Below are 27,617 nucleotides of genomic sequence, written 5' to 3'. Positions count from 1 at the left end.
TGACTCAGCTAGCACATCATAGCCTCGCTCGAGACATCGGCATTTGGAAATAAATCACCCCGCTCTAAGCACCATTTCTCCATACCCCCAATGGCTAGAATGTGATTTATTTACTCAGCAAGAATATCAGTCATCACCCAAATATGTTCAGTGAGCACCTACTATGCCCGAGAACTTGTGCTAAAAATCCTGGATGGAGGCTTTAATGCGTGGTTGTTTTGTTTTGTTTTGTTTTTCCTTCAGCTGGCTTGACAACCGGAGAGAAGGAGTCATGTGGCTGGGGGGGGGGTTGGTTGGAAAACGTTTTAGAGCCAGCCTTGATGGAAGAGAGGATTTGGGTAAGTGGGTAAGTGGAAGGGAAGAAATACATGCAAGGAAGGGGAAATTAAGTTGGATGATGATGCTGGGTCCAGATTCTGGAAGGCCCTGAACAACCAGGGGAAGGGCCTGGAAAACAGGAACCATTGATGGTTCTTGAGAAAGGGCAGGTCCCAGAAGAAAGGGGTCTTTTTGGAAAGCGTGCCTCTTGCGCGTTGGCTGGCTTGAGTCAGGGAGTGATGGAGGCAGGGGTCAGCTGGAAGGCTGCACAGCCATCCCTCGGTGGGAATGGTAGCAGCACCAGAAATGGAGAGGACAGGGGATGGGACTTGGTGCCAGATGGAAGAACAGGAATCAGCAGGGGCGAATTCAAGGAAACTGATGGGTGGATTGGCCCCTGAGAGAAACGGGCCTGCTGGGAAGTAAAGCTTGAGCTTCTGCTCAGAGGAAACCATGCTCTTCCTCAAACTTCTGCACCCTTTCTTGGATGGAGCCAGATTTGAGGGATCGGCCCTGAGCCCTGAACCACAAGCACCAAGGCCAGGAACTGCATTGGTGTGGGAGTGAGAGGCAGGGAACCATGGCCCTCAGGGCCCCGCACCTACCGATCGTAATCCATAACCGAGATGAGCAGACTGACTTGATCCATGTTCTCTGGCGGGATATCAAAGATGATGGCCTCATTGTAGACAGGATTTAGAGTGTTCTTCTTTATGGTTGTTTTCTTCTTCTTCAGTCTCCGCCCGTCACAAAGCAGGGACACTTTGACATAAGGATCTGTGCCAGTGGGGGTGATGGGAAGGGAAGGGAGCATGTTAACCAGATGTCCTGGAACATCAATTGCAGCAGAGGGACGGAAGCCGCAGGCCTACTGTTGTTCATCAGATGGTATCAGTGGGTTGTTAAGATAATTAAACCACCTTGTATTTATGTAGCACACCTGTCTCTGAGGACACTTCGTGCTTAATAAAACACGGAGTCTTTAGCGACCTCAGGATTATTGGGAGAGTGCCTAATGGACTTTCACTAATGGTGAAGCTGGCCTCAAATCAGACAGGACACCTGCCCGTGGGTATGCGGTTCACGGCCCCACATCCCCGCTCCGTCATGGCCGGCTGGCTCCAAAGGGTGGTGAACAAGACACCCTTCCTTTCACCTGCTTGGAGTCCTTTCCTCTGGGGTCGTCAGCATTTATTAACCAAAGGATAAGGGGGGTAAAAATAGAAGCTGATGACACCCAAGGAGTAGCAGTGTGTCAGAGTAAAGGAACGGCGACAATCACAACGCTGTCTGTGTCCTCCCCACCTGACAACAGGATTATGGGTCTCATTGTCCCAACCAGCTCATTTCCAGCTGGCATCAAGAAGGGCCCTGCTCTCTGCTTCCCCCCCCCCCCCGAAAGCCATTTCCTGCCCACTTCTGGGCAGAGGAGGGGGACGGAGCTGTGCTGGGGGCCGTGAGTAAGGCGGCTGGCTGAGATTCGGGGCAGCCTGGTGACATTTCCTTGCTCAGTGGGATCTTGGATCCTCTCCATCCCCAGAGGAGGTATCTTTTTACTGAACCTCCACGTGTCTCCCATCCCTGTCTGTTCTTTAGTTTTCTGAATAGGTGTTTCATGGTCATCCTTCTACCCTGAAATTTTCCACTCATCCAGGTGAAGTGAGACCTATCGAATCTCATAGCACAGGTGTCTTGGGCACCATCATAATTGTTATTTATGCTGCACAGCTCAAGAAATGGGAGGGCGCTCACAGGTAATAACAGCTTTTGAGACGCTGATGTACTGACGCACCTTCTTGCCCAGAAGCCAGGGTTCGTGGAAGCCATCAGGAGGCGCGGGTCCAGCGGCTGCAGCCCGGAGCCTTGAGGCATGGGCACGTGGTTCTATCTGCTGGGCACCTGAGCACCCACCAGGACCTCATGCTCCCCGGGCATCGATCAGGTGGCAGTCGAGGCACCCAGCTATGGGGAAGCTAGAGAGAACTACGCCATGTGATCCGAAACTCCAAGCCTTAAAGGCATTTCTGCAGACCCCCAAAGGAGCGGCCGACTAACTAATGCGACAGGGCAGCTATCCCTGAACCATGGGGGCACTTGGGTTTACGAGGGAGCTGGGGAGACCATGATTAAACAGCAGGTGTTTAATCAACCTGCTGTCTCCAATGACCCATTTGGAAGGGCCCTCTCTCCGGGGTGTTTTCAGTAAAAAAGGAAGGCGGAATTCCTAGAACCTCTGTGAGACAGCTTTCTGGTGTCGGTGGGCTCCATTCTCTATGGCTATGCCCAGGGCAGGCTTCAGGTCCAAGCAGTCAGGTGGGGAAAGCTTGCTCCAAGACCCATCACTAACACAGCAATGTCTACACTCCATGAGGTGAACAGTGTCTTGGAAAGTGTCTTCAGGCTTGAGGCTGCCCGAATGTTGCCCCAACAGCTGCCATGCCCATTTCCATGCGCTCCCATGGCCTGGCAGAGCCCCACGCCACCAGGCTTGGAAAAATATGTCAGAGCCACCTGTCCTGGAGGCCACTAGGCAGATGCCTTATGACCGACTGGGAGATTCTCAGCTTCCTTCCCCAACTCTGTTCACTCCTACGAGGCATATCCATTTATAAAACTCAGTGGGTGTAGCTCCCTTGAAGAAATCATCAATCTCGTGATTGTCCAAGAGGCTACGCAGAGAGATGACTGTTCCTTAGGATTCTCTGGGGGCAAAAAGTGTGCGGCTTCCAGTGGAACGCTGGCTCCACGTGACCCTGGAGGTTGTCTGCTCTGCAACAGCCTCTGGTGTTCTATGCAGCTGAGCGAGGGAGCACATTTCAGCCCCATTGTCACGGGAGGCATCACAGTTCAGCATTTAGTATGTGCCGGGCACTGTCTGAGATTTATGGGCCTCGTGTCTTTTAAGCTTCCCACCAATGCTATAAAATAGCTATCATCATCATCCCCTCTGATAGGTAGGGAGATGGAGGCTAGAGAGATTCAGGAACTTGCCTCGGATTTGAACCTAGGTCTGTCTGACTCCAGAGTTTACATTTTAAACCACTAGACTCGAATCAGTACAGACCAGATGTGGCGGAGAAAGGTGGTTTTACTCGCTCACCACCCTTTTGTGGTGTCCTGATCCTTATTATTATTTTGTGGTATTTTCATTGTCATCGTTCCAGTGGATGGGCTTCGAGAATTGATTCACGACTGGTTAAATCAAGGAAAACAAGAAGACCCTCGGGTTTGGGGGTCGATGTCATAGAAATCAAGAACAGCCAATAAGCTCCATTCACTCCCTGCTTTAGCCCAATATGCAAGCAATCTGGGTCAAAGGCAACCTCAAACTCATCCTCAAAAACAGGCGATCTAGTTTGAGAGGCCCATGACACGCATGCCCGCAGTGTTTCACCCTCTGACAAGGCTCCTCGTGCTACCAATTCATTCATTCATTCAAAGCATGTTTATTCAATGCCTACTGTGTTGCACGCACTGTTCCAGACACTTGCTTACATTTGCGACCCAAACAGAAATCCCTGACAAAAAGAGGACCCCTGAATTTTGAGAATCAAGCTGAGATTTAATAGCAGATTCCAAACCCAGGTAGAAAAGAGGGTCAATTGCAAGAGGGAGATTAGAATTTAGCGTGAGAAAAATCTCTCCCCCCCAAAACCCTCTGATGTGGAACGGCCGGTATGATTACCTCAGTGGCTTCGCCATAAGCTCTCTCTCTGGCACATCAATTTAATTACACCAGAGAAGATAGTGTGGGGACTTAGGAGCAAAATCCTATTTCCCTCGGCAGCCTTGAGAGTCCTCCATGAATTTCTGTCCTCAGCATGCACTTATTCCGATATTAAAATGAAATCTACATTGGCTGTATTTTTGGAGGAAGCTGACTTGCTGGGGCCTGAGAGCTTCGCACATGTCGGAAGAGGCTCTTTAAGCTCTTCCCCATGTTCTCCCCGAAGTGCAGTGGGAGCTTCAGTGGAAGGAGTGGTGTTAGGGTGGGTGCTTTCTTGGGGAGCTCTTGGCCTGGAAGACAAGAGCGCTGCACAGAGACAGTGGGGGCTGGGAGCAGAGGCTCCGGGGGAGTCAAAGCGTCAACAAATACACGTGACTTCAGCATTTTCCAACTACCTTCCCCCCCCCCGCCCCGAAACCTCATTTTTCAAGGTCTAATACTTCACCTTCTTCCAACTACACCAGGTTGCACCTGGGCCCGGAGGTTGGCAGCTGGACCATCCCTTTTCTATGGCAACTGTGATGATACTAAGGAGTTATCCAGGAAAATAAATAATTGATGAAAAAAAGGAAAAATCAGCACCGCTGGAATGGTTTGACACTGGAAATCTGATCCCTCAGAAGAGCCTCTTGGGTCACGGGTCCAGGAAAACAAGTCTTTTCCTACATTTGCAGCTCTGAGTGGAGCCCAGACTGTTCTGCATGTCTGCTCTCTGGGACACTTCGCCCTGTTGCTCTTCTCAGGCTAATGTGAGCCGACAGGGGGAAAGGAGGCCCCTGGGACTCGAGCTAGGCCTCTGTTGTATCAAAACTCAAATACCTTCTCCGACAACGACTTACAGAATCTTGGAAAAGGATCAGTCTTTGCAGCGCCCCCAAGCAAGCATGTTCTCAGTTACTAGAACAGGACTTACTCTGTACCTAACAGCTCTCCTGGTGCTGAGGCTGGGGCCGGGAGCCCTGCAGGAAAAACCCAAGTACAAATGCACTTTGCTTTGCAGTGGCTTTGCCCCGTTGACTAGCTCTGCGGGGCTGCCGTGGGGCTGTGCAGACCTACAAACATTTACGTGCTCAAACCTGACCAAACCCTTGAAAGTCCTGGGGCCTCGTATAACTAGAAAGATTTTCCTTATTTTTTTTTTCTTCTCCTATGTGTTTACTTCTTATTCTCTCTCTCCTTTGTGGGAAAATGATAGTAGTAGCTAATGTCTACTGAGCGTTTATTGTGTGTCTGGCACAACTCTAAGCACGTACACGAATGAGCTCATTTATCCCGTAAAGCAACCTGCGTAAGTTATTTTTTTCAGATGAGAAAATCAAAGCATCACACAGCAAGGGAAGGGACAGAACTGGGATTGGAATCCAGAGCTGGTGCTCCTCTTCTAAGAATACTGACAGTTCTTCCCCTTTCTCTCTAAGCCTCTTTCCAGGTCCGAATGTCTGGGCGGCTCCAGGCCACTTGGGAAGGGGACGTACCTGAGTAGCCCGTGATGTCCATCGCCTTGAGGTTGCGACATTTAATCACTGTGAGGGTGAGCCGGCCTGCTGTGGGCAGGTAGCACAGGGAGAACATGATCTCTCCCAGATCCACGCTTTCCTGCAAAGAAGCAGACAAGAGGGCAGATGACGGGCACACAGTTCCCAGGGCTGCTGCTGCGGGCCACGCTGGGACCCAGGAGAACGCTCTTTGAGGCAGAGCGCCATGTCTTTTGGACCCAAGGGTCTGGCCTCCATGCTGGGAGTAACTGGGAATAAAAGACAATGATAACGATATTGCCTCTTTAATAGAATCTTCCCTGTTCATTGTTCCTTCTCAGCTCTGCTCAGATGCTCGTCCCGGTCCTCGCCATCCTGCTGTGTCCTGCCTGCCCTCCAAGTGCCCCTCGGGTCCAGCCTCCAGACCAGCAGCCCCAGAGTGACCCAGCCCTGTTCCCCTCCAGCTCACCCTTTTCAGCCACTGGTCCCCTTGACTCCACACCCCAGCCCCCTGCCTGGCCGTGGTCATGGTAGTGTCCTGCACAAGACACGCTCCAGCCATTCGGGGCTCTCTGCTGGTAGGTCTGCTTCCAGGCTCCAGCTCAGTTGTTCCTCACCAGTCCCTCTGCCTGGCAGCTTCCCCGTGTCTCTGGAGACCCGCTTAGCTTTCTAACTTCCAGGCCTAGGCACGAAAGCACGAGGGATCGTGATCTCGCTCAGGCCATGTTGCCACCAAGGAGACGTACATTCCCCATCCCAGGTTTGTGCCAGGTCTTGGATCCACCTTGTCCTTTTCCCTCAAATGTGATCATCCTTCAGATACGACGCAGTAGAGAGTATACACTCTGCTGCCTCTCCTGCCCCTGGGGGGTGTGGGGGGGATCCCAATCCTAGGAAGTTTCTCAGTAACGGGGAAGAGGAAAACTCAGAGGCTAAGTATGTCTGTCTGTCAAGTTACATAGCACTTTGCCAGACTGCTTCCTCTCCCTGCTCCCCACTTGATGAAGGAGGATGCTGCTGCTGCCAACCCCCCCCCCCGGGCTCTGAGGCTGGCCTGGTGCCCCCCGACCCTGGGTGGAGGAGGAGGGCAGGGTTTGCAGTGGCTCTGATTTCAGATGGGGCTATCTGCTTGCTCATTCATTGGTTCAGTCAATCAACAAATGTTCACTGAGCACCTGCTGTGTGCAGGTGCTGTTCTGGGTGCTGGAGATATGGGAAAGAACAAAATACACAACCCCGCCTCCACCCCGACTGACCTTACAGAGCTTACATTTTACTTGAGCGAAGGAAGAGAGAAAAAGTAAGAAGTTAGATGGTAAAAAGCATTGAGGAGAAAAATGTAAGGCAGGGAAAGGGGATGTGTAATGCTCAGAGGAGGCCGGAGTTGTTCGAATTTTGGGCAGGCTGGCCAGGGAAGGCCTCCCTGAGGAGGTGACGTGTGAGAAAGAGAGCAGTCGAGGGTGACACCAAGGTTTTTGTCCCTTCTCCTCACAAAGAACCCCTTGACCGGGGACTCCCAGAGCCACCTGATGATACCTGGCCCCAGCTGGAGACAAATCCAAGCCTCTCCCATCCCCTTCCAGAGCACATGGTCAGGGCTTTCCTCTAGGTGAAACCGGTACCCACTCTCGCCCTAGCGCAAAATTCAGTCTTGGTCTTTAAATCCCGGGGTAGCAGAAGAGGAACCCTCCCAGCTCCCCAGGCGGGGGTCTGGCGGGGGCAGAGCTGTACGCTGTGCAGAGGCGTGACCCCCTCCCGCACACAGCACCCTGTGGCGCCACAGAGCCAGTGAGCTGAGACCCACACCCACGAGCTCCCACGCGCACCAACTCTCTGAGGCAGGGAGTACTGCCCTTATTCCCTCCACTTCGCAGACTGAAGAGCTCAGTGTTCAAACTCAGGTCGCAAAGCTCTGCCCAGGCTTCCACAGCTGGTAGGAGATGCAGCTGGACTCCGACTCTTAGGACAGCACTCCTCCCACTCACTCTATCTCAGAGCACCTTCCGGCTCACCCAGGGAGCACCTCAAGGTGACCCTGGCTCCTCCGGACCTTGGCTCTGTGCTTTGTGGAGAGTATCCAGTCCTCCCTCCGAGACACACATGGTCTCGTGGGGTGTACCCGTTAGAAGAAGGTGCCAGAATGCCACCTCCCTCAGGTGAGTCTCCCGTCTCCCTAGTCCCCTAGTCCAAGGAGGGGAAACGGCCCTGTGACATGGTGTTGAGGGAGTACGACCTTCCCCTCGTGAGCAGGTCCCTGGTGCACCGGCTGAAGGTTCTATCTCGGACCGAGGCACTGAGGTACAAGGGGGCCTCCAGTTCCCTTTAGTTCCCTCATATCCCTCCTAGATTCATTCCTGCCCAAAGTTAGAGAAACCTTTCAGACTCAATAACAGCAAGAAGAACGAATGCCCCTGTGTGTCTGCCATATGCCGAGTCTTACCACAGCCCTACAAGCTAGGTGCTCTTCTTATCCCCACCGCAAACAGGAGGAAAGGACTGTTGGTGAAGGTAAGTAGCTTGCCCAAGTTAAGTAACTTGCGTGACTAGCAAGCGCTCTGGTGCCAATTTATATAGATCAAGGCTGCTGCTCAGACACCCCCAGTGGCTTCTGGAATCAAGGCCCATCTTCTTAGCTTGCAGTGAGGCCCCTCAACAGTGGGGTCCCGTCTGACTTCCTCACCTGACTGTCTCTCTCTACTCCTCTATGCCAACCCTCTGCTCCACAGGACTGGTGTAGCTTTGGTCCCTTTTGCCAGAATGTTCCTCCTCTTGTCTTGGCATCCTCACCCAGGGTCCAGCCCACAGAGAGCATCTCTCCCCCACACCCCTGCCGCACCTTCTGCCCCTGAGCCATAGGTGTTACCAAGTCCCCCCTCTGCTGCCACTGTGCCCTCCCACTAGCACCTGGTGACTGGAGGCCCCTTTGGGACTAGGCTTTGCTTTACACCTACTCGTGCTTCAGAGGTGGCCAAGCACAAGAGGAGCTACACGAATGCAGGTAGAAACACGTGGTTGTATCTTAGCCAGGAGAGCCCTGGAAGCAGTGGTTCTCAATGTCAGTGTTGCCATCAAGGTAGGGCCTGGGAAGGAATCCTGTGGCCCCTCTGAAGGGAGTGGTTTCCCTACCGTTGTCACCATGCACAGTGGCCCTTATAAGGGCTGTCTTATTTGGGGAAGTCCGAGCTGATTGGTTTATAGACTCAGGAGACTGGCTTGGGGCGCGGGAGATCTCTCGGGGTAAATGGAATCACATGCAGTTCTCTGCACTGCTCTCAAGGATGGCTCCCTCCAGGGGGCACCGCCCAGCAGAGCCTCCCCTCTTTTCTGCGGGGGTGCCCTTCCTTGACAGGACTATGGCAGCTGGGCGGCATGCAGGTGCTGACTCAACAGTGTGGTGTGGGACCTCCTACCCCCACCCTGGTCCCTGCTCCCGACCGTGAACTCCTTTCTCCATCCATAGTAAAGGGAACGAGCCAAGGTCCTCCCATGACTTGCAGGCAGAGAGAAAACAAGAGCCAAGGAGCCTGTGGCCAGGCCCAGGACCTTCTGTGGTGGGTGATTGGGCCTCACGGGACCCGACCGCAAGTGGGCTGCCCTTGGCTCAAGGGATCAAGGGGATGTTGTTCCCCTGCCCATGCCGGCAGCAGAGGACTGGCTTGTTTGATCAAGGAAAATAAAGAGGTTACTTTTGAGTAAATAGAGGGATAGGGGGCTAAGCAAACAGACAGTCAGCATCTCCTGGCAGCCACCTCTCTCTCTGGAAAGCTTGGCCCCTGGGGTGGCCTTGCCAGATCCTTGCTCCGCCCCACCCCCTTTCTCAGGAGGTTTCAGCCCCAGATCCTATACTCCTTGCCAGCCTTTTATCCTCATTAGTGATGCCTGAGACTTCAGCTTTAATAAAACCAGGGTGACCAGGGGCTGCAGAACGGCCTGCACGTTATTGCTTTCATCTTCACTTGCTGTCAGGGGAGGCCGCCTTAGGGCCCCTGATTGGTAATGAGCTCTCCAGTGATGGAGAGGTCACTGCTGTCCAGAAATCGGCAGAAACCAACTTGGCCCTCTCAACTGCTAACCTGCAGGCTGGTGGGGCGGATGGGGGCCCAGGAGCAGCTGGCTTTAAGTTCCGGCTGGAGTTCGGAGGGGGCAGACCTGCTGCCAGGGGAGGGCTAGCCAGGGTGCTGGCTCCTGGAAAAGTCTATCTTTAGGTGCAACCTGTGCACCTGCCATCTGCCCCCTCCCCCGGCTGCAATGCCCAGGCGCCCGGGCGGTAAGGTTCTGAAAGTCCCATCCACGGCACACCAGCCGTGCAACAGCATTTCCCTCTCTTTGATGCACCCACAGAAGCATAGAAGAGAATTCCTATCTGGGGGCTGCCCAGGAAAAAGCAGTGAACCACAAGTCAGGAGACTTGAGCTTCCTTCAGCCACCAACCAGCCATGAGAACACGTCATTTCACATCTCTGTAAAATGAGAGGATTGTCCTAAATGTTCTAACCCTCAGGTCCCTCCCTGCTAGCCATAAAACCCAAGGATTCACACCGGAAAACCTATCATCAACATCACCAGTTGAGATGGCCCAAGGACGCCTGACTTGTCTATCGCCCGCCTCAAGGAACTTATTAGCAACTTCGCCTTGAAATCCAAATGCTCTCATTCCTTCGGTCCCCGCTGCCCCCAAGTGTTGTATTCTTCTCCAGCGCTAGCCTTCTCTTCCTCCCAAACAGGCAATGAGTGGCATCAATGCTCCGCGTCTATCTTGGGAATCCAGGCTGAGCGAAGCAAGAACCATGCTTCCCCATCTTTTAGAGAACACTTCTTGTCTCTTAATCATTAAGTGGCTTGTCTGAATCTCTTGTCATCAGCAGAGAAGCATCCGCTGCACTTTTAGGAAGGCCACAGGAGACCTGAAAGGATCTCTGCAGCACGGGGCAGGAAGCGCTGTTAAGCTACCCCAGAGCAGGGGGGCCTGGAAGAGAGGCGGGGTGGAAGCCAATTTGGCTCCAATGGGTAGAAAAACACCCAGTGAGCAATCCCTCTGTGAAGACCTGAGGCTTGGAATCAGGGGTAGAGCTGAGTCAGAGGCGGAGGCTGGCACTTGGGGCTGGGCCACGTCCTCTGCTATCAGCCCCCTAAGTACCACAGACGCCTCTTCCACAGCCCAGGCCACCACCATGACTTTCCTGTTGCTCGTGGGGATTATATGACAAATGCGGTGTTCTCCTTAGATCGTGGACTCTTTGAGGGCAGAGATGGGGTCTGGTCTCACTCGACATCATACCTGTCATGTTTTGCCCAGGGCCTGATCCGTGGCAAATCACAGTAAATACTGGCTGATGAGCGAAAGGCTGAGAATATGGATTTGGGGTCAGGCAGCTCTGGGTCCCAGCTCCAGCTCTGATGTTTATAAGCAGTGCGACTTACTTATTAGCCTTTCATAGTGTTGGTTTCCTAATCTGTAAAATGGGGCCGTATCTACCTCTTAGGGTTATTGTTAGGATTAAATGAAGTCATTTGCATAAAGTGCTTGGCATAGCACCTCGCACAGAGTAGGATTTCAGGAAGTACTAGCTGGCATTGTAATTATTACTTCTATCTTTACAAATATTATAAAGACCTCACAGTCTTGGGGCAGGGACAGGCACAGAAGTAAGTAATACGTTGGTTTGATAAGTGCTTTAAGAGAGGCTTGGGCAAGATGGGGGGGAGGGGGACAGAGGAGGGAATAATAAAGTGCCCGGGGTTACAGGGTAGGCTTCCCAGAGGGGGTAATATTCCATAGGGTCTGGCAAGGTGAGCAAAAGGAATTTGCTAGCAGAGGAAAACAAGTGAGGACATTCTAGGCAGAGGGAGGGGACTCGAGAGGTTCTGGGTATTAGAAGGTGAGATGCAGGGTGGGGATTGAAACAGCACAGGGGAGGCTGGGAACAGGGCAGGGCCCCCTCGTCTGCCTCATGACCCCCACTTAGGAGTCCACCCTGGACCCTGGTCCACTCAGTCCACAGTATCACCTCCCACCCAGACACCCACTCCAGAGACCAATTTTATGGGTGTCATTAATTTGTTACCACTTCCTAAAACTTCACAAATATGGGGAGACTGTAGTGATAAGACAGACAGGGTCCCAGCCCTCCAGGAGCCTGTATTCTAAAGGGGGGGGACAAAAATAAACTAAGCAAGAGAGTATCCGAGGGCAGTGAATGGACTGGGGACATGATGGGAGGAGGGTGGCCACGTTAGACAGAGTGGCTGGGAAGGCTGTCAGACCTGAAAGAGGGGGAGGGTGGCCAGCCACCAGGAAGAAGAGGGGACAGTGGGACAGCGAGGCCAGCAGTGCTGGAAACATGCTAGTTGGGGCAGTGAGCTGGAGAGTATCGGGGGAACAGGATGGGGGAGGGGAAGGGTGTGGGGAGCCAAGCGAGGCAGAGCCAGATCTCAGAGGCCTTGAAAGATGTTTGCATTTAATCCCTGTGAAAAGCAGAGACCTCAGCAGGCTTGTGGAGAGTGGATGGCAGGGGCAGAAAGGAAGCCAGGATACCCCAGCTTCGGTGCCCACTCACAGACTCCACACCTAGCCCTGTGTGCTATTCTGCCTTCCGAGTGTCCCCCGACCCTGGGGCCTCTCTTCCCCTCCCTTCTGCACAATCTCAGCTCTGACCCACACCACGTTCGCCTGGACCTCTGAGCATTCTGACCTCCCTTCCCTGCTTATCCCCTCTGACCTTCCTCCTGGCTGTAAACAGGGAGCTGTTCTCTTGCTCCAAACCCTTCAACAGCTCCCCATGTCAGGCCTGTTTTGTAGATGGAAGACCTCGTCTTCATCCGGAAGTGCAAATATGTACAACAGATAAAAAGTGGCTCAGAGACGGGGCACTCAGGTCTCCTACCTCCAACCCCTCAGCCTACCTCCTTGAGCTTCCAGAAGTCAACCTAAGCGTCACACGCCAAGTGTAACATTCAAGTGTCTTCAGGATCTGGCCCTTGCCTTTTTGGCCAGCCATTGGGCTTCAGGTGCCCTACCGTGGGCCGGTCTGTCCTAAGCGCCTAAACATGTTAAAGCCATAGAATCTTCACATAAGTCTCCGAGATGGGTACTCTTATTGTCCCCATTCTCCACATGGGGACCTTGAAGTACAGAAAGGCTGCGACTGGCCCAAGGACACACAGCTAAGAAATGGCAGTACCTAGGCTCTAGAGCCCGCAGTATTAGCTACCACACCACCCTGCTTTGTTCCCTCCTCTTGGGTTGCCTACTCTCACTGCCCTGGTCTGACTGGGGGGGGGTCCCCCATTGCCCCCGGGTTGAGAGATCAAGTGTCACAAATGCCTTCAAGCAAAGGCGGGGCGTTTCTGAGCAGGTTCTGGTGACCCGCTGGATGATGGGCTGCAGGGGAGGGGAGCAGAGACTGACACCCTGCCCGCCCAGCGCCCCCAGGCCTGGCTCCGCGTGGATCCGAGGGGGTGGGCGTGCTCCTTCCCGGGCTGCTTCCAGGGCTCCTGCTGTGAGCGCTGGGGGTGGGGGTGGGGACAGGGAGGGCCTGAGGTTGGGTTGGCTTCCTCGCTGCCCCTCCTCAGGCCCGGGCCTCCAGGGCTGTGGGGAGGATGCTGGGGGTGGCGGAGGTGGAAGGGCGGAAGGAGCTGCTGTGATGCTCGGGCTCCCTGCGGGGTGCCGGGGCAGGTTGCATTTGTTCTGAGTTCCATCCCTGCCTGCCTTTCCTCTCAAGTGCTTTCTGCCCCAAGGGCTTAGCAGTGATATGAATACAAGATCTGGCAGGAGAGAGGTGCCTTAAATGAACTCCATGGACTTCAGCTACAGCCTGTGGCGTGGACCCTGAGAGCCCAGGATGGCCCCGGGAAAGAGGGAGACCCTCCAGCTTGGGGGGGGGTGGGCATACAGGAGGAAGCGGGTGAGATCCGCAGGCTGGGCTGGGTCCCTGGGACCGGCATCGAGAGATTAAAGCACATCAGCGGGAGGCAAATGTTTCTGTATCTGAGCATCTTCAGGGAGACAGATGGTTTTATTTAGGAAACTTTTTCTCAGCCCCCCCTCATGAACCTGCCCTCAAAAAGAGGTTTAGTGTTTCACACGCACCATTACTTTTGGGCAAATATCCGTGAGTCAGAATCACACTGGGAGGTACAGTTCTCTTCCTAATGACTTTTTAAAAGGTGGGTGGAGAGGGAGAGGGGCTGTGAGGGGGTGGAAGGAACTTGAGGAGAGTAGAGTTTGGAAAAGTTCTAGAAGACATGGAGGCACTGCCTGGTCAAGCTGGCAAGTCTGCCCTATGGGTGCTTGTCCATGGGAGGCCAGGGACTCTGCTCTGGTCCTCCACTGGCATCTCATTAATGACGGAGAGGAATAAATGGCACATTAATGAAGTTAACGATGAGAATCTGTCTTCATTTCTAGCCTCTAGTTGTCCTGCTGTGTGGCTGTTGAACAGCTGTCAGTTTCCCGCAGGGGAGGGTAGGCATCTCCGCAGGGCGTGATCTGATCCCTGCCCAGAGCAGGGCAGTGGCAGCAGGGGCTCTCGGCAGGAGGGAAGATGCCCTGGTCCCAGTGCATGGTCTTCTGGAGCAGCTGAGGGGCATTTCTGCAAACAGGTGCCCTGGGGGGTGCCAAATCAGCAAGACATTGGTCTCGGCCATGGGCACGTGCTCGAACAGGCTTTAGCTTCCTGGTTTCTTTGCTGACCTGAGAGTTTAGGTCTTCACCCACCTCCTGCTCAACACTCAAGAATCTCTTGGTCTTACTGTGGTGTGGCTGTTCTGTGAAGAGGCTCTTTGCAGCCTCTCCTGCCCTTGATCGTCCTGCTCCAGAGGACCCACTTCCCTCCGTTCTCCCCCTACCTCTCTGGCTTCTCCCTCCCAGTTCCTGCTCCATCCTCCTCCCATCCTTGCCTCTAAACAGTGGAATTCTAAACACTCATTTTCTCTCTCTCTCTCTCTCTCTCTCTCTCTCTCTGCTCATCCATAATGTTAATGCCCACTTCCATTCTCAGGACTCCCAAATTTATGGCCCTTCTTGGACCTTTCTTCTAGACTCCAGACTCATATATCCAACATGACGTCTCAATGTGGACATCTCACAGAAATCTCAAGTCTCTCAAATGTTCGAAGGTGAACTTTGATCTGCCATGTACACCCTCCCCTTGTTTTCCCCAACTGGAGAAATGGCCCCTCTATCCCCCCAGTTGTTCAAGTCAGAAACGAGACATTATCACCTTCCTCTCTCCTTTGCAAGTGGTTCATCACCAAGCCCTGTCAATTCCACCTCCAAATTCAGTCTCAAGCCTGCCCACTTCTCTCCATCTCCAGTACCTCACAGAGAGCAAAACCATCTCTCACCTGCTCGCTTACAACCACCTCCTAATGGACCTCTCTGCTTCCCCATGTTCGCCTGTCCCACTGTCCACACAGCAGCCAGAGTGCTCTTGCAAAATTATAAGATGGAGCATGTCACTCCTCTGCTTAAAACCCTCCAATGGTTTCCCTTTGCACTAGGAATAAAATCCAGAACACTTACCAAGACCCACAGGGCCCTACCTGTTAAGGGTCCAAGTCTTCACCTTCTCCCTCCCACAGCAACTGAAGAGTTCCCCGCTCCCAGGATTCTGCATATTCTGCTCTCTCCATTTGACTATTCTTTCCCCAACTCTTCACATAGCAGGTGTCTACTCACCCTTCAGGCCACTTCCTCCCAAGCCACACCCCTGCTCTGGACTGTGCGTTCCCAAAGGACAGGGACGGGGTCTGTTTCACCAGGAGAGGACTAGGGTGAAGCAAACCAGGTGCCCAGGGTACGAAAAGGAAGGAGGCCCTCCCTCTCAGCTTCATGCATGCCTCCAAGAGGGAGGGCTTCCTTCAATTTTGCCCTCTAGGTACCTTGTTTCCCTGACCCTAGTCCTGGCTCTATATTTTACTCACCACTGTATTCCCAGGACTGAACACGATGCCTGGTATATGACACATGCTTAGCAAATAATCGTCGAATGAATGAACAATTTAGCTTTGTGGGATGCACTTGGTGAAGAAGGTGGTGAAGAGGGTGGGTCACAGGAGTGGACCTTGGTTAACCTCAGTCTCTGGTCTGTCCAAGAGTGACCCCCACCCCCCCACCCCCGATAAGGAGATGGCTTCAGGGTTGAGCCTCATCAGGTGTTCCTCAGGGTGTGGTCTGAAAATCTCCTGTACTGGACCTCCCTCGGGGGAGGTGGAGGCTTGGTTCTTGTGCTGTGCCCAAGACATACTGAGTCAGAACCTCCAAAGGTGGGGTGTGAGTGATTGAGAAGCTTCCTACGTGATTCTTGGGGATCCTTAGTTTGCAGCACAAGGGAAATGAGAGGATTCTGAGGACTCCCTAGATCAGACCCTAGTAGAATCACTGTGACATGCAATATAACCAAAGTCATTCAGTATCAGTGCCACCAAGCAAAAGTTAGGAGGATGGAAGGGCCTCTTCCCTTTGGTTGGGTGCAAACAAGGGTTCGGATGGATCAAAGCCATGCAAGATCCTCTTGGAGCAGCTCTTCACCTTTTCTCAGTGTACCACACGTACATTGGATAACTAAGTTTTAGCAAGAAGGCACCTGCCCCAAATTTAGAGGGTTTAAGAAACCTGGGTAGGGTTTTAAAATGTCTATTCTGTAATACCCCCACTGCAGTAGTTTCCCAAGTGTGTTTTCCAAGTGTGCATCAACACTACTTGGAACTTGCCAGAAATGCAAATTATTGAGCCCCACCCTCACCAGGGTGAGAACCACCGCCTTTTCCAGTTAGAAGAACCAATTGAGCACGCACACTCTGGCCAGGATTTTGAAGTTTCTTCTACTTCTTTTAACCTACTTATTTTGGTGACCAAAGCCAAAGTCAAGAGAGAAGGAGACTAACAGATATGGAACACCTGGATACTTAACATATATGTTTTTCATTGTATTCATACCACATTCCTCGGAAGAGCCCATGATTGTTGCCATCTTGAGGTTCAGAGAGGTTTGGTAACTTGCCTAAGCTCTCGGAGTGATTGACCAAGTCTGGATTTGGACTCCTGTCTGTTGACTCTGAAGACCTTGCTCTTCTCCACCATGTCACTCAGCGTCCTCTGGAACTGTGCGTGCTCCACTCCCTCCCCTCCACCCTCCCTGGAGGAAGCTGGACTGGGGGTAGGCAGAAGTTTTTGTCTCCATGCATGGAACTTAGGCTCTCTCTACATGGATCTTCCCATGTGAGCTAGGGTACAGACACCAGGACTGGGAGGGGGAAACCCTTAGATGAAGAAGTCTGTCTCCTGCAGAGTAGGAGCTATTTTCCTCACTTTCATCTTCTTGCTTCCCTAGGTTTTGAGGTGGGTGAGGGGATGGTTTGCAGTCCCTGTGGGCTTCCCAGGAGAGTTGTAGGCATCATATCTGGGGATTCATTCCCTTGATGTGGGATCTTTGCAGATCTGAGCAAGACCACTCCAATCACATGTTTCTAGACAGCAAGAGACCACAAGTGATTGGTCAACTCAACCAGTTCTAGCTTCTAAGCAGGACTCCACTAAACTGAACAACAAAGCCCTCTTTTTTTTTAAGTATTTTTTTTTTATTTGAGAGAGAGAGAGAGAGAGATCACGAGCAGGGGGGAAGGGTAGAGGGAGAAGCAGACTCCCTGCTGAGCAGAAAGCCCGATGCGAGATTCGATCCCAGGACCCTGGGATCATGACCTGAGCTGAAGGCAGACACTCAACTGACTGAGCCACCCAGGTGCCCCCTTTTTAAAACATGAAGCCCTCTTTTTAAAACATCTCACTCACACTTTTCTCAGCATTCCACCATCTTAGACCTCGGGAAGTTCTTAGAACTCGGGAAGTTCTCCTTGATGTCCAACGCACTGCCTCCCAAAGCAGGTATGCTCTTCCCTCCCAGTTCCCACCTACAATTTCATCATGATGCAGACATTATGCCTTCAGGGTTTGGAAGACTATATCAATTTTCACTGTCTTGTCTTCTCCAAAGCCCAGAAACTCAGTTTCCAGGCATTTCAGTGGCCCTCATATAGACCCAGAATATTCAATAAAGAACTCTTGACTGGGGGTCTGGTGGGAAGCTGGGGTCTTGGCTCATCATCCAACCAGAGGGGAGAGAAACACTACTCTGCCTCAAAGGAATTAGTACAAACAACCCCAGAGGGGAATGCATGGGGTTTGGGGCAGAACCTGGGGTTCAACTCCCTGTTCTTTTGTTTCCCAGCTGCATGACTGTGAGAGTCACTGAACTTCTCTGACCTTGTCTGACCATGAGCAGCAGCCATCCTCAGGGGGGGTCCACACTGGGAAGCTGCTCTAAGCCCCTGATCTGGAGGCAGATGAGGAGACCACAAGGTAGACTTTGCCAGCTGCTAGTAGAACAACGAAGGTGCACACGCAGCAAGCACGCAGTCTATAAAAACCTCTTACTCTCCAGCCCCACTGGGGCGGGCGCTGGCCCTGCAGCCGCGGGGCAGGCTAACCAAAGCCCACCTGGTAGGCTGAAGGGCCAGGTGTGCCCCCTGGACGTCTGGGTCAGCAAGAGGAGAAGGAGGGGCAGCCATCTTGGGTGTGTCCCTGGGTGGCAATGAGGACATCTTCTAGCCTGGCTCTTAGAGGCCAGCTCCTGGCTTCAGGGCCCGTAGAAAGCTGTGCGGGTTTGCAGGTGGCCTCTTTCCTCTCTCCCAGCCTGGGCTTCCCCACCCATCAGCACCTTTAACAAGCAGGGTAAGGGAAGACATCTTGGGGGTCCTCTCAGGATGGAGGCTCCAGCTCACGTGTCCCCAGCAGTAGGATAAACTCACAGCCAGGAGGATTGGGTCCTTTTTTTTTTTTAAGATTTTATTTATTCATTTGACAGACAGAGACAGCGAGAGAGGGAACACAAGCAGGGGGAGTGGGAGAGGGAGAAGCAGACTCCCCACTGAGCAGAGAGCCCAATGCGGGGCTCGATCCCAGGACCCTGGGATCATGACCTAAGCCGAAGGCAGACGCTTAACGACTGAGCCACCCAAGCGCCTCCAGGAGGCTTGGGTTCTAATCCCAACCCTGCTGCTAACCTGCAGAATGATCTAGGGCAAGTCACTGTGCCTCCCTGAGCCTGCGGTTTCCTCAGCTGTAAAATGAAAGCATTGTACCAGGCGACCTCACCTTCTCATAAAACAGGGTTAACTGTGAGGCTGACAAGTGCACTTTACCCCCTGCAGGGCAGACTCTTTGAGCATTTCCGCAAACTTTCAAACCCCTTCCTGCTTTGTCCTGCCATGGAACTGCTTCTGGCAGCTGACTGGGGTTGGCTTTCACCCTCTTCAAGCTGCATTCTGCCAACACATCACCGGAGGGAGAAGCAAGTCGTGGGGGAGGAGGCCGAGGGAAGAGGCTCCACGGCCCCAAAGATGCCCACAGCGCTCTGCACTGGCTGCTTGTTCGAAACCAGGCCCAGTCCTTTCTTCCCCCTCTGCTCACCCAAGAGCACAATGATGAAATACCAAATTAGCTCCATTATTGTAACTCCTCCAAAAATTATAGGTCGCGTGTTCTGCCAGCTCCCGCTAATGTCTCCCACTGGTGAGCAGGTGACACTGATGGTTATCTCCTCCCTTCCAGGCACCAAGTGCAGAGTGGCAAAAACAGGATGAGGCTCGGGCTAGGAGGCAGCTTTGAGGGTGGGGATCCAGGGAGCCCACGCTCCCGCCTGCCCCCGGCCCAGAGCCACAGCTCGTGGGTGCCTGAGCTCCCCAATAGAATTCTTCCAGGTCCCTCCTTCCCTCTCTGAGAGGGACTGCCTCTTGGCACTGAATGAGCCTGGAAGAGCCCAGCCTGGCATGGAGGGCAAGGCCGTACCCCCTGGCTGGGCTGGCCTCAGCCTCTAGGCTGGGCATCCTCCATGTTCCTATGGCTGCTGGCCTTGCTGCTGAGGACGGCAGCTGCTGCATGGATCACGCCACCTCTCTGACTCCTTCCCCAGGCCCCCAGTCACTGCCCAGAGCTTCCTGCCCTCCCAAACAGCAGCCAGTGCTTTCTTCTTACCCCTGCCTCCCTCCCCCACCTCCACCTATCTCTCCTCCTACCCCAGACAGAGCATCTCCTGCCTTGTCAGCGGAGGTCACTCTTCCTCAGGTGGGGAGGACCCAAAAGGGAGTGGGAACAGTGCGTTCCCAGGCAGACCCAGGCCGCTGCCCGCCAGGCCTGTGTTCACTGCCATCCCCACGGCTCCTGGTTCTGCAGAGAACCCAGCAACTCCTTCCTAGCCCAGAGCCTTCTTTTAAGAGGGTGGGCCCTGGGTCTCTACAGGATTCCTGAGCACGTGCCTCGGCAGTGAGTAGTTGCCGAGTCAAACCGCCTCTGTGATAATCAGCGTAAGAGCCCAAGGGACCTCAGGTATTACAAAGATCCCTCCTCATTTTACAGACCAGGGAACAAGGCTTCGAAGGGCCGTGTGGCTCAGGTGCCGCTAGACGGAGCTTTCCCAATATTAGACCACTTTGGAACCCCTTTCTCTCACTTTCCAGTTTCACCCCATATGTATAAATCGAGTACCTACTAGATAAAGGTCAAGGGCTAAGGGTTAAGGGCTGCAGGGGATGTAGAAACAAATGAGACGGACGCGTGGCACCGGGAAGTGGAGAGCCCCGGATTCCAGGGACCTCCCACCTCTCCCACAGTTAAGGAGGATTACATGGAGAAACCTTCAAGAAACTACTCGTAGCTGGCATTCACTGAGCGCTTGCCACGCGCCGGGCACCTGCCTAAGAGCCCTCCGTGTTTACGGAGTAGGAATTATTCTTACCCACATTTTACAGATGGGGAAGCAAGCGCGGAGATAGTCACAGAGATATCAACCAGAGATTTTAACTAAAGAGGGGCATGGGGCTCAAACCCACACACGCCCTGTTAATCACCATGCCAAGCCAGCTTGATTTTGTGAAAGGCTGTCACAGGGATCGAATTCATTACACTCCTTACGCAGTGTTCGGGTTTCCCCTAATACTTCTGGAGTCCTGACTGAGTCTCACATGACAGTGCTTTACGTACATCACGCCAGCTACTCATTTTCATAAGTCTTTCTAAGAGAATCTCGTTTGTCACAACAAATCTAGGAGCTAGGTCTTATGATTACTGCCACTTTGCAGATGAAGAAACTGAGGCCTACAAGGGCTAACAAGGTTTTGGAATTCAAAGACCATGCCCTGGACAGCCCCCGTGATGTCCCTTATGCTCTCCTGTGCGATACAGACCGGGAATAGCTTCGTTTTCCCCAAGCGCCCAGTCTGTATTTACTTCATGGACACAGAATTCTGGAACTAGGTTTCCCTCTTCGCGTTAGCTGCTAGAATGCTTAACGTCAAATGTGTGCTTACTCTGGACTCAGGGCCCACGTGCTGTGTGGTGGCCTCTCTGAACTTCAAGTGACTTTTTTAGTGGATCCTTTCACTACATGGCATGACGTTCTAAACTCACTTTTAATCACGTTATAGGTCTTGTGAGCTAGCTAAAGCTAAATTCTTTCTGGAACAGCGCAAAGTAACAGACAAAAATAAATGAAAGTTTCTATTACTTGCTGTGCAAACTTTAGACCGTTCACTTTGTCTCTCTTAGCTTATTTTCTCTATCTGCAGAATTAGGATAATGCCCCTACAAAGACTTGCTGAGGATTAAATGAGACGATATGTAGAAAGCTCCGCGAGTTCGATAGTGCTGAAAGGCAAGCTAGCCCTCAGTAACACTGTTATTAACAACAAGGTGGGTCCCTGTCCCCGGGCACCTGCACCATTTATGATCTGGACTCAAGGATTGGTGGAGAGGGTCTAGCTGGCTGGGACCCAGTCCCACAGAGTGGGAAGGCTCCCACAGCTGTCATGGGTTTCGCAGAGTGGTCTGATGCTGCTCGGTGGGGGAACAGAGCTCTACCAGACCTCACACCTCCCATATCTGGAGGCAGGCCTTGGTTGGAGCTGTCCCTGAGGAGCTGACTGGGGTCCCCCCAGGGGAAGGCCAGCCGTTCAACATGAGGTGTTAAGGTTCCCGAGAATCCTCCAAGGATGTGTCAGCCTCATCACCAGAGAAGAGGAGACCAGCATTCCCTCCTACTGCTCACACCTCAGGAACTATGGCGCTCACTGATAATAGATAAGGAGGGGCCATGGTCTATGGTGAGAGGGTAGGCCTGGGGCCCACCAGACCTGTGAGCCTGTCTTGACTACCCCACCTCTGAGCCTCGGACCTACACGCCTAACCATCTCCTTCCTCCTGTTCCCCACACACATCCTTCCCTTCTTCCCAGAAACTTGCAGGCCTCACCTCGCCAGTGCATCAGCACTCCCTGAGTCTCCAGCACATTCCTGCCTCTCACTACACCCATGTGATCGTTCTAAGAAATAGGACTCTGGATTCCATCAAAACAGTAATGGTGATTACCTTAGGACAATGTGCTTATGGTGAATAGTATTTCTTTTTTGTGTGGTTTTCTGTATTTTCCAAAATACCTAAAACAAAGTTGTAATAATTTGCCTTGAGGCAAGGAAGGGTGAAATATCTTACAGCCATACAGCTTTTGAAGAAGATGATCTGTTTTGGGTCTCTGTTCTAGTGCTTTAAAGCCACGTGACTCCAGAAATTTCCTCGGTTTGCCTCATTTATAAAATTGAAATACAGATTTCTTACTGTTTCATGAAGTTCAATGAGGTAATAAACTCGGACCGGGCTTTAAAAACATGTTAGGTAATATTGCTGTTAGCATCAGGAGCAATTGTCTCTGGCAAGAACCCGGGAAGGCTCTTTCTCATTGCTATTTAATACATGCTCACCACAGCCTTGTGAAATACATGTTATTTCTCAGTTTTACTAGTGAGGAAACAGCGAGGTGATGTGATCCATCCGAGGCCACACAGCAGAGGCAGGACTCATGCCCTGGTCTCCTGACTCCAAGTCCTGTGGACCTGCGAGTCCCTGAGGGCCGGGACCATGTCCACCAAATATCTCGTGGTCCTGACTGATAGGCCGGCGTGGACTGCGTGGCCTTGAACGGATGTCCTCCCTTATCCTCAGCTTCCCCACAAGTGAACCAAGAGATAAGCTTTATCCTCCTTTATCAACACGTGGGAGACACAACCTAGAGCGGAGGCAGTCATGGGCTTACTAACCACCCGAATGGGTATATAATAAGCTATGGAATCTTTAGGACACGAGGTCTCCCCCAGATCATTCTTTTCCAAAGGTGGGTTCTTAGGGCAACCAAAAGTGTCCCACTCGGGACAGCTGGAGCCCTCGGAGGAGGGGAGGGGACAAAAAGCTTGCACCAGGGACCCAGAGTGAGTGTGTGTGTGGGGGGGGCTGCCTGATGGGGTCTGGCCCAGCGAGGCCCAGGCTGATTCCAGCTGGCCACACTGGAGGTGGCCAGACACTCTGCTGAGCAGCTCCCTTCTTATCTCATGCAAGAAGGAACAATCACTCAGCCAGAGTTCCTCTGGTAAACAGTGCCCAAATAGGGCTGGGGGATTATTTTTCCTCAGGGAATACTCGCTCCCTAAAGAGAGCTGGGTGTCTGCCCAGTCTTGGATAGGATTTACTAATATATTAAAAAAAAAAAAAAAAAAGGAGAAGAAGAAAACAGCTCTGTCAGCAGGAATTGGAATTACAAAGGCACTCCCTGCCTGCCTTTCCCCCTGGCCTCTTTTTTGCCCCAGACCTACCAAAAAGGCCCAGAAGCAAGAAGGAAGTTCAGTCTCCCTGTTTCTCCCCTTCAAAGCCACCTTGGAGCCCTAACCCCCACCTTCAGAACGCCTGGCCCTCCTCCAGGATTCTCCCCCGCGCACTCCTCGAGGCTCAGACTCAGCTGTTCTAGGGCCTTCCCTCCCGCTCTTCCACCTTTGCTACCTTGCAGCTGAAGTGGTCGGGAGGGCTCCTCAGAGTGTCTCCAGCAGGGGCCTGGGGGGGGGGGGTGACTCAGAGGGAGATGGTTTCCGGGATGTGGGGGAAGCATTTTCCAGCAGGTGCCTCAAGTCACAAAGCCGGCCTGTCCCCAGCTAGTCAAGAAGGGCAGTGTTCCCCATGTTCGCATCATGACACACCGCCAGAGCTGTTTTTCTCTCTCTGGAAGTTGGACAGTTCTCAGCACATGGTCCAACGTGTCACTAAAGATGTGAGTCAGTCAAAGGCTCTCGGAAGGAGTGAACTCCCTCAGGAGGCCCCTCGGGAAGGAGCACCCTGCCCCCACCAGTGCTCTTCTAGGGGGTGAGGGGAACAATGTCCCCATCCCGCCCCACGAAGACCTGGCTCCCTTATTGAGAGGGAGGGGCTCCGGAGAGGACTGAAGCAGCAGGCCCTTCTTCCCACCCCCCCCCCAAGTTTCCCCTTCCTTCCTTCCGGGTTTTCTCTCTGGTCCTGGCCGCCCCCTTCAGGTTCTGCCTGTGCACTCTCTTCAAAGCTCCAGCCCAGGTGCAGACCCGAATCTGCTCTACTCTTGGATCCCGCAGCGCCCCCGGAACGGCTGGTAATGTCGAAAGGAACTTCTCTGAATACTAAGAAGTGACAGAAGGAAATAACCACAGACACCACAAAGGCACAGCTAGAACGCTTCCGGAGGCTTTAATTGCTGGGCTCCAGCCCCCAAGGGCTGGGACGACGTCACAGGCCCCTCCCTGGGTTTGTCCCCCCACAGGTCTCTGCCTGCTTCTGGGGAGTGGCATCCTTTCTTTTCTCAACATTCATCTCTGGCCCCCTAACAGCTTGTACCCTTCCTGGCTGAGGCCCCATCAATGCATCTACCAGTCTGGGGCCTCCCTGTCAGGCCTCATCCTTGCTGTTCCCTCCTCAACCCACCTGCAGAACTGGGAGCACTGAGATGGAGAGTGGCTTCCCCTCTCCAATCTCCGTGGTAACTCCGCCCAGCCCCCTAAGGAGGGAATTCTTCCCACGTCCACAGGGGTGGCCCCGCATGCCCTTTCATGAGCTTACAGAAGGCCAGTGCCCAGAGCAGTTCTTAGGTAAGGAGAGAAAACAAATGGTATTTAAAGCCACAGTTGCCTTCTCTGGAGGGGGAGCCTGGTAAAGGCAATAAACCAATCTCAGGGCTCCACATCTCCTGCAGAAGATGGCCCATCATTACTCAACTGAATACCCTGTTGGGTTTTGAGTGTTCGAAGATGGAGCTGGAATGGGGCCCAGGCCTAGGAGCTGGAGAGAACTAATTGCCCAGGGCAACTTAAAGAGGGACCTTGTTTGTTTGTTTGTGCTTTGAGGCTTAGCAGCTGGGGAAGGCGGAGAGGAGCCCAGAGGAGGACAGGAGCCCTGCACCCTAGGGGGGCTTGGCCGGAGAGCCCCTCAGGGCGGGTGCCCACCAGCAATCTACTGGGCAGTGGGAGGAGAAATACCCAGTCCCCAGGACAACAAAGCCCCAGGTGAAGTACATCAACGCACTTTGTGTCGCCTGGGGTGGGGCAGAGCTGGGCTTGTGTCCCATGACTGGGTCAGCGAAGGAAGAGTCTCCAGAGGCAGAGAGGACATTTCAGAAGAGGCAGAAAATTAAGAGTCTGAGGGAGAACATCTGCTTTCCCATCCCCAGAAGAGGCAGGAGCTTGGGGAGAACCCCCACCCCCCCCCCCAGCCGGCTCTTGACAGGCAGCGGAGAGGAGGACTGGGAGCACATACAGTGGGGCCAAGTCACTGGGTTGGACCCTGGCTCTGCCTCTCCCTGGCTTTGGGCCCTTGAGCGGGTTGTCCGAGTGTCCTCATCTGGAAACCGGATGACAACAGTACGCACCCTGCAGGGGCGTGGTGAGGATGAAAAGTAAGAGCCCCGCACAGAGGAGGCCCAGAAGCCCCAGCCGATGCCTGCCTCCCCCTGCAATGGGAGTCCGCACACAGTAATCTAAGCCCTGGTCTCCCGCCCCTTCCCCTTGCACCTCCACCCCTCCCACCCTGCGCAGACTCAAACACATGCTTTCAGATCACAATGTACATTAGCTCCGGGAGAAACCACTGTCATAGTCGAGGACACCGGAGCCTCCCTGAACGCCAGGCTGCGCCAAGTCCAGCCCATCAGCGGGGTAGAACTGCAAAGTGACAGACGTGGGAGTCTCCTGAAGCCATCAAGCCGGAAGGCAATGGCGGCCAGAGAGAGGTGAACGGTCAACCTCCTGCCCCAGCCCCTCCCACCCCAGGGGCGCTCTCCCTGCTCTAATTCCTCGTCCCTATGCCAAGTGGACTCTGCGGAAAATGCTCCATCCCAAGTTTTGCTACAGCCCTAGAGAGACCCTCAAGGTCTCAGAGACTTTGTCCAGAGAGGAAGGCATTGATATGCATGGAGAATGAGTAGGTGTCAACTCAGACCTGAGAGGAAAATGTGGGGGGGGACAACTGATGAGGATGAATGGGGGGCATGGGCTTGGCGCGAGAGTGGTGTTGGGGAGGCTGTCTGCTGGAGAGGCCACATGTTTCTACATAGTTGCTGACACTCAAACACCCTAAAAATATGCTAGCAACTGGACAAGGATGAACTAGACCCTACAGCCAGCCTTGTCTCCTTCTTCCTCCAAAGTATAAATATTTATGAGCAGTGGGGAGGCTTTGAAGTCAAGGTTACTTGGCTTAGGGTCTGAGGCACTTTGATAAATGGCCTCTCTTCCCTCCTTGATTTTCGTGCTGACGTTGCTTGTGGGTTTGCCCTATTTCCAGTCCCAGTGGACACTGAAGTCTCTTCCATGAGAGAGGCTATCTGTTGGCAGCGACAACGTGGTCTTTGCTCTGCACCCTTTGAAACTTCATGCCTTGAGCTCCGGGTCTTCCCTTGGCTCTCTTCCTTGAGGGATAGAGAGACTCACAGGCACAGAGTGAAGACAGCAAGTGGGCAGTGGCTTTGGAAGGGAAGGGGAGGGGTGGGGAGTGAGTAAGGAAAACCAGCGCGAGAGAATCCCACCCCCCCCAAAAAACACGTAAAGACGACCAAGGCTGTGGGCAGAGCACGGGACTAGGTCTCATGAGACCTGGGTTTGGGCTCCAGATTTGCATGGACTCCCTGAGCCACCGCAGACGAGCATGACCTCTCTGGTCCTGACTTGCTCTCCTGTAGCAGGAGGACGCTGGGCCAGGTCATCTCTGAGACCTTTTCCGGCTCCGACCTTCCCTGCATCCATGAGAACATGGAGTCATAACACTGTGGTCCGAGGGACATTAGAAACCCCTCAGGGACCATCCTAGTTCCCCCAAGGCAGTTGCTCTTCTGCTCATAGCTACCCCCAGCGACCCCAGTGTCTGAACTGATGCTGATCTAACTGACCCGGTGACAATCCCTTCCTCCTGAATGAATCCTGGAGTCTGAACGTCCTTGACAGTATCCAGAGGGAATGTTTGGCGGTTGCTTCCCTTGTGACCAAATAATCTCTCTCCTAGAGAAAATGTCACTGTGGGTTATCAGGTGTTAGAAGCGACAGAACAAGTGCATTTGCTCCACGCAGCAAGGTGGGGGAAGCACAGAAAGTGCCCCGGTGTTAGAGGGAGAGATTTTTGTTGATGCCTGAGCTCGTTGCCTCATGATTTCCCATTCATTCTCATGTAAGGCAAAGATTAGATATTTACACGACTGAAAGGCACAGCACAGCAACGAAGGGCAGAGGGGCCAGGCAGGGCAGGGGCAGCTGGCCCAGCCTGCTCGGGGTTGGAGCAAGCAGCAAGCAGGGGAGGGAGGCAGGACGGGCTGCGGCCTGGTCGTCAGTGGGAGCTGGGCTCTGCAGGAAGCTGGCCAGAGTGGGCAGCGGGGCTGTCTGGATGCTAGGGATTTATCAAGGGTGAGACTGGAACTATCTCTCCTGTGATGAGCCTCTGGCAGCCTCTTGGGGTTGTTTCCTCTGAGGCCTCAGGGAAGGACCTCTGGTGACCTGCGAGCACCCAGGGCTGGCAGAGCGGTTATTGAGTGACTCTGCTCACAGCCAGGTCTGTGCCCTGTCTGGACTGGTTAGCTTTGTTTTCCAGCACCACGTGGGAGACCTTTAACCCCATGGAGCCAAGAACGGCTCCTGGTCCCAGTGGGCCCAAGGAAGAGGGTGTGGACAGGGCAGTGCGTGCCCATCCCCTCTGCGGAAAGAACCCACCGACCTGG

The 27,617-nt window shown here is 53.3% G+C and overlaps 1 protein-coding gene across 4 annotated transcripts in view; it reads right to left on the bottom strand.

Annotated features, from left to right (window-relative positions):
- SYT6 (synaptotagmin 6) overlaps nucleotides 1-27,617 on the bottom strand; it is a 56,184-nt gene that overhangs the window by 6,226 nt on the left and 22,341 nt on the right. For all 4 annotated transcript variants that reach the window (XM_044378641.2, XM_044378642.2, XM_044378643.2 and 1 more), the window contains 2 exons: nucleotides 5,521-5,641; nucleotides 924-1,095 (listed from right to left, as the gene is read on the bottom strand). In XM_044378641.2, the coding sequence (XP_044234576.1) occupies nucleotides 924-1,095; nucleotides 5,521-5,641 (293 nt within the window). The remainder of the gene's footprint in view (nucleotides 1-923; nucleotides 1,096-5,520; nucleotides 5,642-27,617) is intronic.

This window comes from Ursus arctos, unplaced genomic scaffold (assembly GCF_023065955.2).
Source record: "Ursus arctos isolate Adak ecotype North America unplaced genomic scaffold, UrsArc2.0 scaffold_12, whole genome shotgun sequence".
NCBI classification, from domain to species: Eukaryota; Metazoa; Chordata; class Mammalia; order Carnivora; family Ursidae; genus Ursus; species Ursus arctos.
Note: the sequence above shows the minus strand (reverse complement) of the source record. Positions and strands in the feature narration are given on the sequence as shown.